Source organism: Diadema setosum, chromosome 10 (genome assembly GCF_964275005.1).
Source record: "Diadema setosum chromosome 10, eeDiaSeto1, whole genome shotgun sequence".
NCBI lineage: Eukaryota > Metazoa > Echinodermata > Echinoidea > Diadematoida > Diadematidae > Diadema > Diadema setosum.
In genome coordinates this window covers 5647548-5668172 of record NC_092694.1, presented here as the reverse complement: position 1 = coordinate 5668172, position 20625 = coordinate 5647548, and the positions used below count along the sequence as shown (strand labels likewise).

Genomic DNA, 20625 nt, shown 5'->3' with positions numbered 1-20625 from the left:
AAATGTCTTTCATTTCTATTTTTGAAAATGCATCGTGAGCAACTCTTGATGACAGCAAACATCAATTTGAAAAGGAGCCTTTGAAGAGGACACCCCAAAATATCCACGCATGCATTCATTTCATAGATCTGGGTCAAGTTTCATTAGAGGTGATTGAGCCAAACAGCTACCCCTGATGCGCCCTAGTAGGAAACACAAGAACTTTCATAAAACTTTGCCGAGATGAAAAACACAAAACAAAATGACACCACCATGTAATATAGAGCACTACGAAAATAAGCTGGTACGAGATCAAAAAGGCTACCTGAAGCACACCAGATCAAAAAAGTTGCCTGAAGTATGGCTCTGAGTAAAAATTTTTGGACATTGGATGGGGGAAGACTATGTTGTTTTGAAAGAAAATGTTGAAGCAGTAACACTAGATACAATAAAACAACAAGCAAACAGGCAAACAAAAGGGAAAAAAGAGAGCAGTATCACGGCATAAAATGTGCAAATTCTGTGAAAAATAGAAACCCTGCTTTATCATTCTTGGTTGTACTTGTCATTTCCTCATCTTAATTTTCAGTGAGCACCGATAACACAGCGTCTCACAATAGTCTATTCAGAGTACCAGTACTCCAAACATGTCTTTACAGCATAATGTGCCAGTTCTGATTGCTTATTGTGTCTATGTGATTCTGCGTATACACCCAATATCTTCAAACTTCCTAAAAATAACTTGCTTCTGAGTTTTACAATGAGAATAAACAAAACCAAAAACAGAAGGTAATTTGTAAGTGGTCAGGGGGATTTAGTCCTTCGTGACATACTTACTTTTGCTTTCATATCATCTCTATCAAGTCACTACACAAACTTTTCTTTGGCTTCTACTTTGACTTGCAGCAGGGATTTTTCCTGGATGCACCATGCATACAACTCTGCAGATTTACGAGTGTGTACACATTCCTGTGGATTGGTTTCAGGCATTGATGTGAATATGATCCCCTTCTTTTTGAAAATGAAAATAACATTGAAGGTCTTTTTTTTTTGACACGCAAGTAACTCCTGTACATATTTGACATAACTGGCTGAACAACCTTCATTATAATACCAAATTTTAAGTCTTTAAAAAGATTGATTTATTGTAACTCCCCGCTACATACTTGTACCTCAGACACTCTTTGTATGAAGTGAAAAATTAGTCTGGGCTATCTAGCGTACCTTGGAGATTATTTTGTTCAGTGCATGTTTCTAGCATTGTTACAAAGGGTTACATAATATCACAAGCTTTGTTTTTGTCCACATAAAATCAAAATCAGAAAGATTTTGCACAACTGAGCCATACGCAAAGCATTGTCGATGGCAAAAATGAACAAACGTGAAGTTACAATATCTCAGGGCGGTGGTACCGACAACTCAACGCTCTTCTTCATGCTCAGCATTTCAATAAGTTTTATTTCATGTCATGCATTGCATCAAATGTGAATAACTCTCTACTGCTTTACCTGAGGCTACAGCTTGCCTTACGATGACTGTTGTTGTGTTTTGCAATCAATGACAGCATCGTTTCTGAATAATCTCCTGAAATATACAAGCATTACATGACAGCCGCACTCGGCTAAGATTTCATGGAAAAGTTCAGGCAAAGTTCAGATTCATCTTGATTAAAGTTCTATAAAACTTGATACAGTTCGCTTACTGGTGCTCTCACACAGATTACAACAATCCACGCAAAGAAAAAAAAAATGCTAAAAAAAACACACACACACAAGTAAGCTGGGTTTGTTCACGTGGTTCCTCCGCTGGTTGTGTTCCTCAAAAAGCTGTCGGCTGCTGAACTTGTGTTCGTCACTCACGATACATCCTGCACGATAAGAAACAGTCATCGAACGAACAGACACGCCCACATTCACAACCACACACTCAAAAACATGTACACTACATGCACGCACGCAATCATAAGCACTACACACGTGTTAGACGTGTCAGAGATAATCACGCCAAAGGTTGCGGATGGTGCAGAGATCCAATCCTTCGTGCTGCAGATTGAGAGGTTGCCGTGCGATGACCCTCAAATTCTGTCCACTGCGGTACGCTTGTGCCTCTCCACGAAGTTTCGTTAGCGTTGTCCATGGGCAAAATCCAGGCACTCCAAGCGGACAAGCCTTTTGTTCCAAAAGCAGCCTAATCTCAGACATGTCTCATTACGTCCATATTTGGCGCGAGTGTTACTCCATTTATGTAGGATCAAAAAGGAACTGTGTGACATAGTCTTAATTTTTTTTTTTTGTGAAGTCTTTATCCATACGAGATTTTCCCAGCGGTGCTAAGGTCTGTGAAACCTGTTGAAAAAGCAAAAAAAAAAAAAAAAAAAAAGTTAAAAAGGTTTACAATTAATCTCATTTTCAGTGTCCCTCTAGACCCAGGTGTATGAACAGGTATATGGCAACGCTAGGGTAATAATAATGGCAGGGCCCTCTGGTAGAGCAGTGGCAACACTGAAGAGGTTACCCTGGATAAAGAAGACATTAATTATCAATTTGACCCTCCTCCCCCCAGTTGTAATTTTGCGACTTCTCCATAACTGCGGCACATACCGTATGATTCTATCCTTTCATGATTCTGAATTTGTCTTTGAGCTCTTGTGCAACTTTTGGTACCAAATTTTTTGAGATTGGATCGAGCATTAGAAGGTCAGATGACAACTAAAGATCAAAAGTCAACCCAAAATGGTGACTTTTCCATGTGCACATTATGGAATGGAGATGCTATAGAATTTGTAAAAAACAATCCATTTCCCCCATAAATTAGTCTTATTTGTATCGTCTTTGTGGTTATCATTTCCAACGTCATTGTCAAAAAAATTCAAACATACCAATACAAACAATAAAATACAAAACAAATCATAACAAAAGAATATGACACTGTGTGTATTGAGATTCAAGCATGATCCTGAAAATACTCCATGTTAAAAAGGGAAATCTATCATCAATTTTGAGTCATCATGAAACTGTTAAAATACGCTTTTCTCTTTAAAAAAATAAAATAGCCAAAATATTACACTGCTGTAACAAACATGCCTATAATTTGCATACTTCAAATTTGATCATTTTAAGAAAATATGAATTCACTAAAACTTCAAAGTACCTCGAGGTAAAATTTTGTGAGAATCGGACAATGGTCTTGATCGGGGGGGGGGGGGGGGGGATGTCAAAAAAAGTGGTCGGACTTAGCCGTTAAAATAGAGTGAAACTAATCTAGTTTCAGCAAATGGAACCCTAAATCTCCTCCCCCTCCCCCCTCAAAAAAAAAAACACCAAACAAACAAAAAACAAAGAAAAAATTCTCACCTTGTGAATTTTTTACTGTCTTCATGTACGTCCATTTCTGTGCTCTTGAAGTCGTTCAGCTCTTTGCGAATGGATGCCTTGATGTGAGGAGAAAACAGAAGTACAATGAAAGTCAGATATTCACTTGATGACACAGAGGGTCATTGCTTTGTGAGGGAGAGGAGCTGTGTGGCTCAGTGGTTACGACTACAGACACTCAATCACGAGGTCCCTGGTTCAAGTTCCCTGGCAGTGGAGGAAACTGAAACTCACTTTGAAATTTTGTTAGTCTTTGTTGGTCTCATTCCTCAGCCTTGAGGTCTTGTCAAAAGGCTAGGTGTGGACTGGACTGTCATCTTGCCATAGTGCAAAGTGAACAAGTGGTTTCGCAAAGGGATGGAATAGTATTGGTTGAGGTGAGGATTCGGCTTTTAACTTTTTGCAAGATACTTAGAAATCAATTTATGTAAAATGTTAAAGAGCATACAGTTTTACTGAGTAGAGGAATTAAAATTCTATAACAGATGAAAATCTGTTTTGAAATGGCTGCGATATCCAAAAACAAAGTAAAACAAAATGATGCTGATTGCTTTGTCTGGGTTATCTTAGCCATTTCAAAAGTAATTTTCATCAAAAAAACTTTGAATTCCCTTTAACAGAATTAAATGTCCTTCGCATTTCATATCAGGTTTCTCATTTTCTCAAAAATTCATCATAAAAAAACATTGGAAACCTGGAGCCTCCATCTCAACCAAAACTGTACCATCCCTTTAACCCGTTGAGGACGGACTGATTTTGCAGGGCACGTCAGTACTCAGCGGGTCGCAAGTGGTAAAAGAGGATGATTCAATGGCGGTTTCCCGCATGCCAAGTGCGTGCGCGACGGGTGCACGGAGGGTGCGGTCGGCAAGTGACTGTTTTTGTTTTGGTTTCTCTGTGCTTATATGCTCTCGGGTTTTCGGAGTAGCCTCAAGAATAGCATACTTTTGAGAGACAGGCAGCCAGTTGTATTGAATATAGATTAAAATTTTAGTTTGAAAAGATCAGAGGAGAGAAGCACAGATCCTGACTTTTTAACATACAATATTTGTGTTATCTTTACAAAGGAATAAAGTTGTCAGAATTCATAAAGGGATTGCTAAAAAGACCAAAAACCAAGGGGGGGGGGGGGGGGGGTGATTCTCTCACCTTGTCCTGAGGTGTTAGTCTCGTCCAAGGCTTGTCGGCTCGCCTATCGTAATCTACTGCTTCTATAACCTCCACGTATTCGTTGAAGTTGATGATATTTCGTTTCCTCAGCTCCTCCACCGTCGGTCTCAGGCTCAGCTATCAGGGGGTAATATTATAGATTAAAAGGAGTGAGAAAAAAATTTACAGAAAAAATAAAATTGTTGACCAGGATTTGTCATGTTCAAGATTGAAACAATCTGAAGGTCAGAAAGCAATTGGCAACTTGATTGTAAGCCACTTGTGTAGTTAACATAGTAATGTCCCCTTTGACCACTTTTCCTTAAAACTACATTCGCAAATATTTGTGCAGGGTTGACTTGCAAAGTGTATTTAAAGATTCTTTTTTTTTTTGAATCATCAGATTACTTTGGACAGCACTATCATTTTGGGGGTAAGTGGAGACAATGTAATACATACAGCTATGTGCTGTATATAGCTTTGGCTTGTTTTTTGAATAGCTTGGATATAAACTGAATAACTTTGGCAAACAAGATGCAGCGCACACAATGATAAAAATGTTATGCTCACTACATATAGTACACTGGAAATGAAGTGGAAATATAGAATCTGCTTATGCTCAAACATTTGACATATTCCCATCTGTGCAAAATAAAAATTTACATTTCCTGTAATAAGTACAGTCACATTCATGTTTCCTTTCCCCCATACATACATCGGGGTGTAATGACACCATCGACCCCCCTACAAGAGTTCTATTCCTCTTCATTTCAAATTAAATACTCCAACATTCATGGAAGACTAAAGGATGTCGGCTGAATATTCTGAGGTAGAATCAAGTTATGCAACCACAATTACATCTACCTTTGGTTTTGAAATACATGTATTAACAACAAAATTATCATGAATTTGAAAACATTTCTTGCTTTGAGGAAAAAAGGTTTGTGGTAACACCACGTGCATGCAGTCCTAGCAGGGACTGTTACTGGGCAGAAGAAGAGCCTAGACAGAGGAGAGTGGAATAAAGTTCCAGTTACATCTATAGGGAGAGTGTAAGGAAGGCAACTAGTGACAATCGAGGGGCAGCAGTGAGCTAGAAGTTGAAGTTGCAGTAGTCGTGACAGGTGAAAAGGGGACAGAAAGAGTCATAACTTTTGAGAGATTTTGAGAGAGAGAGAATGATATTTCACCTTTCTTATGAGAGTTTTCTTCTTCTCCTCCTTCTCCTGTTTGGCAGCCTCAATCTGGGATTGATCTGTCGTGGGGAAGAAAATTTAAACATTGCAGGATTAATTCATATTTACAGTGAACACTGAACATAAACAACTTTATCGTCGCTGGGGTGACAAGACCTTTTATCTTTTAGTGATCGTGAATTCTGTAATCTCATTGGTCAATCAACCACTTAATATATCCCTTATTATGTGGATATGACGTCATGATACTGTATTACACAGCCAGCTGCGCGTGTACCAAAGACGCTTATAGGAAAGTGCGCGCTAATCCTGTACAAAACAAATGGACAGCGCGCGGTCCTCAAGCGTATTGCGCACATAACCTGAGACCACTAGACGCTTGATAAACAACAGCAACTTATATCTATCTGGCTATCACTGCACTGCAGTATGGCGTGTACGTGTACGTATTTGTATGCGCGCATCGCATGCAGTAATCAGCTTGCGAAACGTAGGCCTAAGTCAACATGGTCATGGCTGACAGCCGGCGATTTCAACATCATTCACGAGGGGAAATCAGCGAGAAGAAGGTTAGCACTAAGTTACACTAAAAGATAAAATCGTTACCCCCTGCTTGTTCTTACGAAATACGGGAAATATCTACGGTCTGGTGCCATATTCCATGAGGCCGAACGGTCTGGTGCCATATTCCATGAGGCCTTCGGCCTCATGGAATATGGCACCAGACCGTAGATATTTGCCCGTATTTCGTGAACAAGCAGGGGATAAATAATAGTGTCTGAAATTTTGGTGAAAATGACTTTTTTGGATTAATGGTCAAATAATGAGTTCAGTGATGTCCTGGCCAAATCCCAAGTGTCTTACTCCAAAAATGAAGCCACCACGGCATGTCAAAGGAAAGGCTATCCCATTTGCTATAGTGCTTTGGCCGTCATGTTTTTTGGCTCTCCTGAACATTTGACATTTTGTAGATACGAGGTCTTGTCACCCCAGTGACATTATAGATGCAAGTGAGAAAATATCTATCTATCTATCAATCTATCTATCTATATCTGTATCTATATCTACAAGAGTAGGGCTCAAGAAGAGAGAGAAGGACGGAGGATATCCTCATAGGACTGAGATATTATCCTTTTCCTGAGTAGTATTATCTATGTGTAGTGGCAGTCTTTTTTGCGAACCTTAAGAGCATAAACCCTTTTGCCCACAGTAATTTGGCACATCTGTTGCCAAGTCTATGAGATATCATAATCTGGTTGGCAATATTACAAAGGCAAATGCACACAGTAATATATTCACTGGAATAATAATTGTGTATCAACACCTTAACTGAAATGCTTCCCTACTTTTTGTCCTTGAAAACCCCCCCAAAAACTCACAAACAAAATATTCTCTGCCCTCCGACGGACAGAGTCATACACACATGGTGCTTTGTAAAAAAAGGATATCAAATAAGACTTTATGCAGATGCACTCATTGAAACAAATACTGCACTAACAAAGTATAAGATCAAATACACATACATACTTATGCAAATTAAAAAAGAAATGATGACAAAATCATATTCTTGTTCAGACATACATTGTAAGAAATCAGGCATCTCATGCACACTCAGTCAATTTCAGAAGATTATATTTTTCATTTAAATACCATATCTTTTTTTCAGTTTTGTGGGTGAACAAAAAAAAAATCATCACAAAATGTGAAGACAAATACATAATGGCAGGTCTACAGTACTTAATTCATCACTCAGGCTCTATTCTGGACAGTTTGGGAAACATTTCTAGTCTGCTGCCCTCTGTAGTTCACAGGAGGAAAGAAACAACTATCTTTCAGCATGTTTCCATCATTAATTTGGTTTGAGACAGAGTGTGTGTGTGTGTGTGTGTGTGTGTGTGTGTGTGTGTGTGTGTGTGTGCAAAGCAATTAATGCCTGCCTGCAAGACTTCACCTACCTCGGTAGATATTTCTTTGTTCGAGCTCTTCTTGGGTGGGTCTCTGACTCAGTCGCCTGAAAAGATGAGAAAGAAAACAAAAATTGTCAGCCCGTCAGCGAGAGATGGTCAAACTGAGCACCCTTGGGTAATGGAATCATTTTCTTCACCAGCAAGGCTCTCTTCCTGATTTACATGTACATGTAAAACAAAAGAAGGGTTTCCACAAGGGAAGCGATTTGGAAAGTGAAGTGTAGAGAGAGATACGTAGTAAATGCCTCTGGCATCCTACATGAGCTGAAGCCTGAGATAATGACATGCTGGAGCCTAGGGGTCCATTTCATTAAAATCATCACATACAGTCTTTAAATAAATCTCAGAATGGCCAAAGTCGCTCATATGGAGCTATGAGAGACTTCCAAAGAGAAGTAAAGTCCATTTAAATGAAGTTTCTCATAATTGTCGTCTTACGAAGTCTCTTATATTATGACAAAAGAGACATGTACATGAAATGGACCACTGGTCAGGGAAATTTGGTGTGTGATTGGACAAATGGTGATAGATAAAGAACTTCAGTAAATGCTTGCAAGTTACTATTGATACTATGAACTTTTGGGTGTCACAAAAGACAAACATCTTGGTCACATGTCTGTAATATGATTTATATAGGGCAGTGAGTTGGCTCAGTCGGTAGCGCGTCTGCCTCACGATCCTAAGGGCCCGGGTTCGAACCCGAGTCTGGACTGAGCAATGTTGTGTGTAATCATACTGTCCCCTCTAGCAAGAGGCAAAACACTCTGTCCCTTGGATAGGACATAAAATGGAGGTCCCGTGTATGAGAGAGTCACAACTCATGCACGTAAAAGATCCCGCTTCATTCATTCATCGCAAAGAGCAGGGTGTTTAACCCGGTGAAGCGGTCCCGCCTCACATCCAACTGGACCCCATGGAAGACCAGCTTAGTGCAGCTGAATATGGGCTATCCAGCCATCAATGGAAAAATGAACCATAACAAAAAATATGTCTTATACAGTTTCCCTATCCCTTTCTTTCATCGAGTGTCACTTTTTGTTTCAATTGCCATGGTCACAATGCACACACAAAACAAAGCTGTCCTGACCTTTGGTATCATCCAGGGTAGAGAAAGCTTAACCTTTTCTGTGCCAGGGACTTAAGACAGCGTGTGTAATGCTGTGGGAGTTTTCTCGGCCAATCCGCACTCACAGCACCCAAAGGATTACCTTTAGTGCCAAACACTGAATCAGTTTGACTGCAGGGTTGGCCGTAGACATAAGGTTATCGCATACATGTATGGCTTTGTACACGAAATTTAACCCATTGGAGATGGACTGATTTTGCTGAAACATGCATTTCACACAAACATCTGCCGAGTATACTCAGGACTTGCCTTCAAGGAGTTAATGCTCTTCCTTTGAGGAGCCTAGGTCTCATAATAAAAGAAAGTGAAACATGGGCACTCAGAAACTGTCATGATTTTTGTAGGTTATCTGTGCTCCACGAAATACAATGGTAGTGAATCCAAGAAAATGAAAGACTCAACCCAGTTCTTTGAAAACAAAGAAGAAGAAAAGACTGTGTCATGCGAAGCGTCATATACTCTCTATGGCATGGTGCTATTGTTTGATCAATGTCATTGTCAATTCCATGCGATCTATATTTCTCATGTCAATTCTCCTTATATCACTAACTGCTCTTCCCTTGAACTTTGTCTCATACTGCCTGGTTCTTTCCTACGCTGGCATCTGACATTCTTTATTACTAGGTCAGAGGGAAATGGCATTTGGTGTGGTCCGCACAGCGTCTCGAATAGATGGATCAATTTCTCATAGCAGCATTAAGAGAAAGCCGCGCCGAGCCAATCCCACGCATGATTCGATAAATCAATACCGATCATCGTCGGATCGTAAACAAGCAATGAAGTGCAAAAGCCATAGTCAAACCCACAATCCTACATCAACCTCGCCTGCCTATCCCTTCTTCAGTCTAACCTACAGCAAGGCAAAACACGCCTTTGATACTTTCGCTTCCTCCTACAAAGATTGGGGAAAACAATTCTAGTGTCGCATTTATCATCTGAAGTGGTTTTCTTTCTTTCTTTAGTTCAACATTATGCAGTTTCCATCACTTGCGTTTGCTTGGTTGTGTCTTACCACAAAACAAGAAGTTTAGTTTAATACTAGACAATGTCTTCAGAGGTATGGATATATCTCTTCCTCCTTCGGATCAAGTAACATCGGGTTATTTTCATCACCGCTTGATACATAATAGAGACCTTTCAATATTTGAACACCACTTTGCATGTCTGCTGTTGCTACGTGAGCTCTCGGTTGTCATAACGACCGTCAATATTAACAGACATGCATGGATTATAAGAGTTAGAAGAGACTACAGTATAATTTGTTCCTTGTAGTACAGCAAAGGGAGAAACATGCTGCTGAGCTTGTAGAGATGATGTACGTGGAATAGCACAGTATTATTCTTTGACATCCGACAGAAAACTTTGGGGGGAACGCATTCAGCTTTGTGGCTATGAGCACTGAGAGCAGTAAAAAAGTGATTCAATGCAATGCATTAATTTACTGTTTTCAGCTGTCCATTACAGGATACATCTTTATAAAACAGCAAGAACAATAACGATAATAACATGATGTTGTTTTAAAGAATCAACCTTCAATGACTGCCTACCTGGGTACATTTGAACAGCACAAATTACACACATTTGCCATAGACACCTGTCTGAGACAGTATACTCGGTGACTAGTCTTCAATGGGTCAATATGTAAATTTATTTGCCATTGGTGCTCTAATATCTTTTGGCTCAGTAGAAGAGGATCGCATGATTCATAGCTCACCTAACGAGGGCAGCACCAACTTTGTCGCGGTCGATCTTCTTGTCGTCGTCCGTCTTGTTCGGGATGATGTTGCGCTCCTCCAGGTTCTTCCTGCTCGGCCTGTTACTCAGCTTGATGGCCAGGGAATTGTTCCTACGCACCTTGGCTGCTAAGGAAGCTGCAAAGCGAAAATGAGGAAAGGGATAAAGATAATTTTGGCTGCGGGCATCTTGAGATAATCTAACAGCCCATTGAAGACGGACTGATATTGCTATAACACGCACTTCCCCATAGACACCTGCCTGAGTAAATTGTATACTCCGGACTAGTCTTCAGCAGGTTTCATAACGAAGATGCTATGCAAAGAAAACTGTACATAGTCTCTCATCTTCATGCAACATTACATAATTTCTGGAAGTGTCAAATCTATCAGGTCAATTTTCATCTTTCTATCTTTATTAATAATATACCTGTATCTTTCCATTCATCTATCAGCCCATTAATTTATCAATCTTTGAACTTTTTACTAGTCTGTCTTGCTGTTGGAACACAGAAGAATATGATGCATGCACATAGGTTTTGCCCTGTATGATTTGAAGGATCAATCATTATAAACTATTATCTGATTTGGTATCACAATTGTAAGACTGTATCTTTCAATCACTTCATCTATGTTTCTTTCAATCTTTCTATCTATAAATCTGTCCATTGTTCTATCTATCATTATATTTCCCTCTCATTCTCTCACACAGATCACATGTCAATGATATTGTACTCACTGCAGTACTCCGACTCGTCATCACTCTCATCGCTGTTGCCGGGAGCGTTGTCGTAGTCGCTGCTGCTGTCGTGGGAGACGTCTCCGTTGCACTGGGCCGGGGAAGGAATGGTGTCTGGCCCACTGAAGGATTGTGATGGCGTTGAAAAAAAAAAGACAGCCATGCAAAAGATATCAAAAAGAAATTCATTACAAGATGTGAATTCCTTAATGTGTCTACAAATGAATGTGTGCAATGATTATCATAAAAATGAAAATCAAAATGAAGATCATCAAGACTGTGCATTCAAGATGATACAAATTGTAGAGGAATGTGAAGATTTATTTTCTAAATAAAGTAATGTACCAAATGAAAGACTACAGAATTGCATTAAATATAATTTCTGACTAACATTATTCCCTAGTGCATTCAACTAAACCTGATCAGCTTTTTAATAATTCAGGGCTGTGAATTAAACATCTTTACTCTCACACCACCAAAATCAACTTGAATTGTATGCTTGTCTCCTCACTGATATGAATAAGTGTAATGGAATGATGTCAGAAGCAGGGGAGGTAAAAGACAAGTTTCTATGATGTCACAAAATGTGCCAAATGAGGGGTACTGTAAAAAGAGGAATGTTCGCATGCATTTTAATTTCACAAATTTCGCAAGAGCCAAGATTCCCCGAAATTAAAATGCACACAAAAGTTCTTGTCTACACTACACTGTATGTGTATTAAATGTTAGAGGCAACTCACTAAAATTTCATGCCGCGATATAGGCCGTCGGCTCCAATACGCAAAAAATTTCATGCCACGAAAATATCGTGTTTTACAGGAAACCAAACCATGTGTGTAAGCCTCAAGCTGCTTCTAGCGTACCCGCCTGCCTGGCTGGCCTGAAGAATAAATTCTTGACTTACTCACGATGGGACATGAAACCCTTAAACTTGTATGTGCATAACCCACACACGTAGTGCCCCGCAGTATGGGTTAGGGATGTCATTGGAACCTCGTCCATAATGTTAGTCTTGCCTATTAGCCAGAGGCAATTAATACTCCCAGTTAAAACAGGCAAGTGCACGTACTACAAAAATGATCTTTGCCCAAAACGCCCCTGCAGACAAGCCACAGAATATATCTACATGGTGTTACTCTCGGTGACGGATCTCTCACCTATCAAAGTTGAGCCTCTTTGGAGCCACAATCTCAGGCTTCTCGGCTACCTTTACCCTACCACCAGGGGGCGTCCCAGGGGATTTGGCATCTGAATAAGAAAATGAAATCACAGACCAGAATATTAACCAACATGTTTTGAAAATGAGAATAACACAAAAACAAATGAGGTGGTTGGTAAAAATATATTCACTCAAACCATGAATACTATTACTCAAATTTATATATTTCACCATCTTTGATAAATGCTTCTTTCTCATTCTGACAGTGTGATTCTTAATTGTAAATTCTGTGACTTGTGAATTGTCTTTAACAAGTAGCAATCTGTAAAATATTGCATTCACAAAATTTCTACTACAGAACCACTGATGTACTCATACCCATTTACACACAAATACAGGTAAGATACATTTGATCACATCTATGTGTCTATCAAAAGGAAGATTGACAGTTGTATTGGAAAAGAAGAAAGCTGCTGCTTTATTTTGTTCAATTTCCATTGTCATATCAACAAACATGGTCCATCAAAGATCGAACAACACACAACTCCACCGTCACTATCGATGATCTATCAGGAAACTCTACAACTGGCTTCATTTTTTTGAAATGCATCCTAGGGTGCGTTTGAGCACTCTCCTTAAGCGAACCGTACCGTACGGTACCCGTGCCAGAGGAGCGTTCCAGTGCTGCGAAAGTGTACCGTACTGAACTGAACCGAGCCAAAAGTGGACCACTTCCCGATGTGCTCCAAAACCATACCAAAAGTGTACCAAAAGTTTGAATGTGAAGAATGCATGTTAGTTCACTCTCTTTGTTTTGGACATCTGCAAATAGTTTAAGCATGCCAGGTGAATGACCCTAGGGCTACAAAATGTGTGATCTCTTCTAAAAATAGCTCATGAGGTACGCTTTCTCAACAGAGTACTCAAAAGTTCTAATCTGGCACAGTTCAATATGATACGCTTTGGTTCACTCTAGAGTGCTCAAACCAGGGAGGTGGTATTATTCCACCTCCCTGCTCAAACACACCATTAGCTTTTACATGTACACATAAATGCAGTTGGTGGTTGGGAAAGACAGAATCATTCAGATAGAACACAGAGGGCCTGTACAAATGCTCAGTGTGAAAAGACAAGACTCGGAGAGCACAGTCCCTATGATGTCAACTTCGATCCTCCTGAAAGAAAAAACAGCAGCTGTCAAAACCGAGTGGACTCAGCTTTTCACCTCCTGAGTCAGCACGTAAAGAACGAGGAGAGTTTTCCATCTCAACATTACGATGATGTGGAAATGACATGACACATACAATGTACGTCTTAGATCTAATGCTCAAAGTTACAACCCTGACCAAAAACAAGAATACAAACACATATCATTGGTTCTTGATTTTTTGCTTACTAAATTTTCCTTGAAGAGGCTACCCTGGATAAATAAGACCTTATTACTATCATTATTCATATCCTCTCTCTCTCTGTTCCTTTTGGTTAATCTACATGTATTGTACCTAAAAGACATTCTAATTTCTATCTTTCCATAATAACTGCATATATGTGTGCCTAGTATTTCACATATTGCATATTGACATGTGGAAATAAAAAAAAAAAAATTGCGCTTGATTCCAAACTACATGTCCATGTAGCACCAATATGAATGAAGGAACAACCAAACACAAATACAGTATTTGAGAGTAATCTTTGCTGCAAAATCGTCACTATGACTTGTGAAGTTTACTAACATTAGTCTAGCAGGAAGTACACAACATCCTACAAAGGTTTCAACTCTCACAGTATCCTCCCAGCCCCCCCCCCCCTACTGCTCAAAAAAGAAAAAGAAAAAGAGAAACAAATCCTGAATACATACTAAACAGAGTAAACAAGGATAATCACCATTACCATCAAAGTCTAAATGCCTCAAAAGAAACATCATCTTTGCAGTTTCTGTTTATCACAATTATAATCTAGTCAGGATGCATCACAACTCTGAAATGTGAAACCGAGAGGCCCAATATTGTTCATGTATCTTGTTATCTCTGCCAAGAATATGAAGAGAGTGTGCCAAGAAGCTATCAGGGGCAAAGGAAAGGACAGTGACTGATCCCTACGGCAAAGTCTAGCTACAAATGGATGACCTATCCACGTAGGCTGCCAAAGCATTTGGATTCGCTGCTCTCACGCAACATCAAAACGGCCTATTTTTAATAGCTCCTTCCATTTTCTAATGGTTGCATTTATTTCACCCCATCTATACTTCAATTGACACTGAACTCCTTCATCAAACTGGAAATATTGATTGATAGCGTAATGTCTTGTGGAACTTTTAGTTTTAAAAAGTGTCATTCACTTTGCGCCTAAGAGTTTACAGGAAACTTCATGCCAAAAGGAGAATTTTAAATTTTTTTTTGGCAATAATCTAAGATTAAATGGCAGGATATGGTATACTGATATAGTATCAAATGACAAAAATGCTTAAATTATAGTGAGCTGAAAGCTATGTTCACTGGGGCAAGGACTCCAACAAACAAGACTTGTAGAATATGAAGGGGGTAAAACAGGGCAATGTCTCATCTACGCATGACGCACTACATTTTGAGCAAATGGGGCTGCCACGGCTGCAGGGAAAATGGTGTAAATGCAGCATAAGGAACTTGAGGCTTTCTTTTTTTTTTTTAAATTGGCAGCTATAACAAGGACAGATGTAAATAAATGGGGAAAGTCTGAGCAGAAAATAAACACCAATCAGCAATAACTTTTTTAAAGCCCTGGCATTCTTGACATTGGTGAGAGGATTAAGTTGTCACCATTCCACGTGATATTCCTCCGGGGCTCTGGTTTTCGTGCCCTCTTCGAGAGGAAATTCGGAGGTAGGGAAACTTTGTAACCGTGCATCAAATTAGCGTAGCACATCTTCCGACACTTCCCCCTACTTCACTCGGGGGGATAGCGCTGCCGTTCCTAATTTGGCAGTCACACTGCCTAAATCAGCTAAAAATACCTCGATTTCTAGCCAAACAGACAGCTGCCTCATGGCGGATATACAGTAAGTGAAGCCGAAATGCACTCTTTAAAAAGGGACTTGAATCCCACAGTGCTTGGTGTGTGCTACTTGGTTCTACCCCCCTCTTCTCTGCCCACTTTTGAACCACACCACTGGAAGTCTTCAATTTGCAAGTTCCGCTCAGGGTCGACAAAGCAGCACTTTCCCAGGGCAGGGACTACTTCCCCTATACCTTCCTACAGTGGGCCTCAAATATTCTACTCCCCCTTGTATGATATCATCATCACATAATCACCCCTCAATTCACACACACACACACACACAAAAAGATTGAATAAAATCAACAAATCTCATAATCATCTCGCCTTCTCTAATGAAATCTCACCTATAACGTATCCCATCTAATCCCCTCCCCCTCCCCTCAACTGCCGCAATTTCTCACTAAATCTTATATCAACCCTATCTAACCATGACCCATCATCAACTTACCCCATCCGAGAAATCCTCCATTACCTCATCCCACCACAACAAACAAAATCCTCATTATCTCACCAATTGTGACCATTAATATTTATAAGAACAAATTGGGGGGGGGGGGGGGGGGAGAGAATCTAATAAGGACACAAACTACACCTGTCCAGTGTTCTGACAACACCAATTGTGTGATGCCTGTGTACTGTGCTGTTTGGAAAGAGCAACAGCCGTGTCAATACAAGTGTTGTATTAAACCTCTGTTTGCTGTAAATCACACAAAAAAACAAAACAAAAAAAAATCTGAATCACCATCTATTCTCTGCACACACTGTGGAATTTGATGATCCAGTATGTAAAACAATAAAGATTTGCCTAACCTTTGCGCTCCCGGCCAAACTGAGTGACAAAAATGAATTAGATGAAGAAATTTTAGAGCATGTGCAGAGTTTCGAGGTACGATGTATTGGAATGCACAGGAAAACAAAGCCATGGAACCGACAGTAGTTGTGATTACTATTATTGTACAACTGAAGAAATTTGAATGCAGCCAAAACCTGGGCAGACGGGATTGCATGCTGGGACCATCAATTGCACATATATGCGGTCTGTTGCAAAATTTGGCTAGTTATTCCCTGCATGCGTGATTTTGCAAAGTTTTGTTGCAGTGTAAATGGAAACTTGTAATTTTGCAAAGTTGCACTTTGTACAATTTCCAAACCGAGAACGGTCCTACAGACAATACTTTTGGAAATGCCTTGAATTTGTTCCCACCTAATCACTTTTCATCATCTTCAAAAAGCTGAATATTTCCTTCCGCCAAGATTCAATATTATGCCTAAAAAAAAACTAGAAATGTCGCTTTGGCGACTGGTATGCCTCCGCCATAATGCATGATTTTCCCAATAGGTCTAGATAGTACATGTGGACACTGTGTGATTACATGTTCACAAAATTGGCAAAATATTGGAATGACAAGTTTGTCACAAATGTGTTGAATGTTCACCTTCCTTGACGTAGGTTTAATTGGATGAATAAGAGAGCATGTATCTAGGGATTTAAGGACTTTATCTTGACTTTGACCCATTCATACATTTAGGCATTCAGTAATTTTCAAGGTACAGGTGTGGAGAAAAAGTGCAATTTCTGAATTGAATAGTAAATTGTTACCATTTTCATCTGGCCCTTGACCCTAAAATTCGTAAGATAATTACTTTCAGGTAGAACATGCATAATATGTACTAAGTTTCAAGGTAACTTGAGCCACTTCCGAGATATGGAGGAAAAAGTTAGTTCAGCACTTTCACTTGATCTTTGACCTTTTGACCTTTGAGGCAAAAAGAGAAAAAAAAACTTTCCAGAGAATTTCTATTACGTTACACATGCATACACCAAGTGTAAAAAAATAACCCTGCTGGCGTTGCATAAATATGAGGGTAATAGTAAAATTTTGAAGTCTTGCACTTGACCTTTGACCCCAGACTTCTGACCCCATGAACCCTACATTCTCTAGATAATCACTTCCAGTCAGTACATACTATGTTCCATGAAGATACCTTGAACAATTTTCCAAGGTACGGAGAAAAAAAAGAAGTTTTAATATTTTTACTTGACCTTTTTGACCTTTGACCTTTGACCTCATGACCCAAACTTTCACCAGAGAATCTTAATTGGGTAATACATGTATACACTAAGTTTCAAGAAAATATCTTCAGGCATTCAATAGATATGGTGGAAATAGCGAAATTTTATGTATTTGACCCTGACCTTTTGACCTTTGACCTTTGACCTCATGACCCAAACTTTCACCAGAGAATCTTAATTGGGTAATACATGTATACACTAAGTTTCAAGAAAATATCTTCAGGCATTCAATAGATATGGTGGAAATAGTGAAATTTTATGTATTTGACCTTGACCTTTTGACCTTTGACCTTGAGCATGTGCGCCCAAAAGTTGACAGGCACAACTTCACCCCCTAATACACATACATGCCAAGTTTCATTAGGATACCTCAACAGGTTTCGATAGTTACCTTGTCCACAAAATTCATTACGGACGGACGGAAGGACGGACGGAAGGACGGACGGACGGACGGACGGACGGACAACCCGAAAACATAATGCCTCCGGCACCACTTCGTGGCGGAGGCATAAAAGGAAAGAAACCAATTCAAACAAAAAAACAAAGTACTGTTGAATATAAATGCAGACAAATTTGTACTTGCCCTGTGGCGTTCTGAACACTGGCTTGCCCTTTTTCATGGGCAAGGCAGGTGACGTCTTCCCCTTGGGCGAGATGATCGGGAGGGCAACTGCCCCGCGGAGCTTCGATGGTGTCCCCCTTGCCCCCCCATCACCATCCGCCTGCGCCGAGGCCACACCCTCTGAGACGATGGGCTGTCCACCGGTCCCAGCTGGATCCGGGGCGGGGTCGTTGACTTCGGCTTGCGTGACAACGGGCGCGGCCGAGGCAGCATCGCCGGCTCCTCCTGAGATCAAGCAAAAAAAGGGGGAAGAGAAAAGAAAGATGATGACGAGATGGTAGAATGAAGTAGACGCATCGTTTGACAAGATTGAGAAACGGTTTCAATACAGAGATAGAAAGGGGTAGTATGGATCAAGAAAATACAAAAGATATTTAAAAAATCACGTCATATACCACAATGAAGAGGGGTGAAGATAGATGAGGATTTCCAGAAATAAATATGAAATAGCCATGATGACAATAATAATTACCTTTTAAATCATTATCATGATTGTCATCATGATTGATAATGATAACACTATTATCATTATGATTATCATCAGCACTATTTCTATCATTAATTTGTGCTATTGTTAGTAATACTTTTATCATAATCTTTATTTGTCATTAATTATTTATAAGGTCTGTAATATTGATCTGTTTCCGAAGCAGATATGATATATAAGAGGCTACATTTGATGAGCCACGAGCAGTGACAAAACCTTGTGTGTATGTTTACTTCAGAAAAAGATTGAAAGTTTAGCATCAATAATCATCCTGGTTGCTTATGAAGAATGCAATGTTAAACATTTAAAATGACAACAGCTGCATATTTGCAAATTCACACATGGGTAAATGTCATCGTAATCACAGTTGTGGATATTCGTCATCAGTGAATATAACTACATTATATTTTGCACAAAGGAGAAAAAAGAAGACAAGAGTAACTTTATGTTTTATGTGAGCAGGAAACTATCATTAAATGGCAGGTGCCTCAATACCACATGGACAATTTCCTGTAGATGTATCAAGATACAAGAAAAATCATCAGAATAAAAAGATATTATTTTGCATCTAATGCTTTCCTGCTCCATTCAAACTGTGATATGGGCATCTGTGGAGACATAATACAAACTGCATTCAATGTTCATGATGGATTCATTGAAATTGATACGGACACCTGAGGGGAACACAAAAGGAATTCAAGAAGAGTTGAACGCCGCTGACAAGACAACTTCCTGCCTGCGAGCTGAGCATTCAACTCCTGGATATCCGTTGCAGGTGAGGTTTAGCTCTTGGGACAAGACAATTGCTTCTGGGGAGTTGTACATGCAGGCAAAAATCTATACACGATTACAATAGGTTTGTGAATCAACTAGAAATGGTTATCTAATTGAGCTGTGCAACATAGTGACGTGCATGCCACCTACAACCCCACTCTTTGTGGTTTGATTTCCAACTAGGAATACATCTCCCTCCCTTTAAGGTCTGGCTGCCTCACCAGAGCCCTTTTCAGGGATCCGGTCTTAGAGGTTTGCGGAGGTGATGCCCTAGTCAAAACACACACAAAATATTCATGAGGATAATCAGTCCCCCATATATTCCATCAGGCAATGACGAGTAGCGAGAGCCCCTTACCGTCAGGAGCACACTGCTGTGTTTGCACTCCGCCCATGCTGGCTGCCTGAGCTATCTTTGCGAAAACAACTACGGCTGCCGCAGATACGGGGACTTTTGTAGGATGGGGGGGGGGGTGGAGGGGAGAGAAAAACAAATAGAGAGAGACAGAGAGGAAGAAACAATGATGTGATATGAGGGATGACGGATTAGGAAGAAGAACAAACTTAGACTCACAGACTCAGTCTGTTCAACTTGTCTTCACCTTTTTCATCTTTCTATCCTTATTTCCAAGACAATCTTTTGTTTCTTTCGCATTACATGTGTGGAAAGTCCATGAACACATACAGAAAATCAGATATGACACTATGTATGAAACTTCTTTGGAGATGGATTGTAAAGTGGAGATGGCAGGACGGATGTAAATGAAATGTTTAGAAATGGGATGTGTTTTATTGAAGATGTGGGAGATGTCTCTTCACAGTGCTCATTTCTAAAACTCAAAGGCCTGAATTTACAAAGGTAGTACGATGTTCGTCCATGGTTTAAACTATGGACAAAGACCATAGTTTGTATGGGGCGCCAAGTGTCGCATGACCTATTTCGTTAAAAATCAGTCATTTCGTCAACGAAATGTTCACTTCGCTACGAAACATTAACATTTCGCTGACAAAATAAACATTTGATTAACGAAATGGTCATTTCATTAATGAAATGACTGACTTTGGTAACGAAATAGGCCATGCGACACTTGTCACCCCATACAAACTATGGTCCTTGCCTATGGTTTAAACCATGGACAAAGATTGTACCACCTTCGTGAATTCGGGCCTAACTGTCTCACTGAGATCCTTCAATACGTAGATATTCCATAGATAC

The 20625-nt window shown here is 39.8% G+C and overlaps 1 protein-coding gene across 1 annotated transcript; it reads right to left on the bottom strand.

Annotated features, from left to right (window-relative positions):
* Positions 1 to 1774: 1774 nt before the first annotated feature.
* On the bottom strand, positions 1775 to 19806 carry LOC140234050 (phosphatase and actin regulator 1-like). Its single transcript, XM_072314130.1, has 10 exons — positions 19768 to 19806; positions 18110 to 18373; positions 12418 to 12508; positions 11261 to 11382; positions 10503 to 10659; positions 7651 to 7706; positions 5690 to 5754; positions 4500 to 4637; positions 3333 to 3409; positions 1775 to 2324 (listed from the first exon to the last, which is right to left on the bottom strand). The coding sequence occupies exons 1-10, from the start codon at positions 19802 to 19804 to the stop codon at positions 2309 to 2311; spliced, it is 1023 nt and encodes a 340-aa protein (XP_072170231.1). The 5' UTR covers positions 19805 to 19806; the 3' UTR covers positions 1775 to 2308.
* Positions 19807 to 20625: the final 819 nt, after the last annotated feature.

Excerpts from the sequence above, each read along its gene's own strand:
- LOC140234050 (XM_072314130.1), bottom strand. The coding sequence starts at position 19,804 with ATGGGCGGAGTGCAAACACAGCAGTGTGCTCCTGACG. Across the intron at positions 11,383-12,417 it reads AAGAGGCTCAACTTTGATAG|TGGGCCAGACACCATTCCTT; the intron begins GTGAGAGATCCG and ends ACAATCCTTCAG. Across the intron at positions 4,638-5,689 it reads AGAAAACTCTCATAAGAAAG|CTGAGCCTGAGACCGACGGT; the intron begins GTGAAATATCAT and ends ACCCCCTGATAG.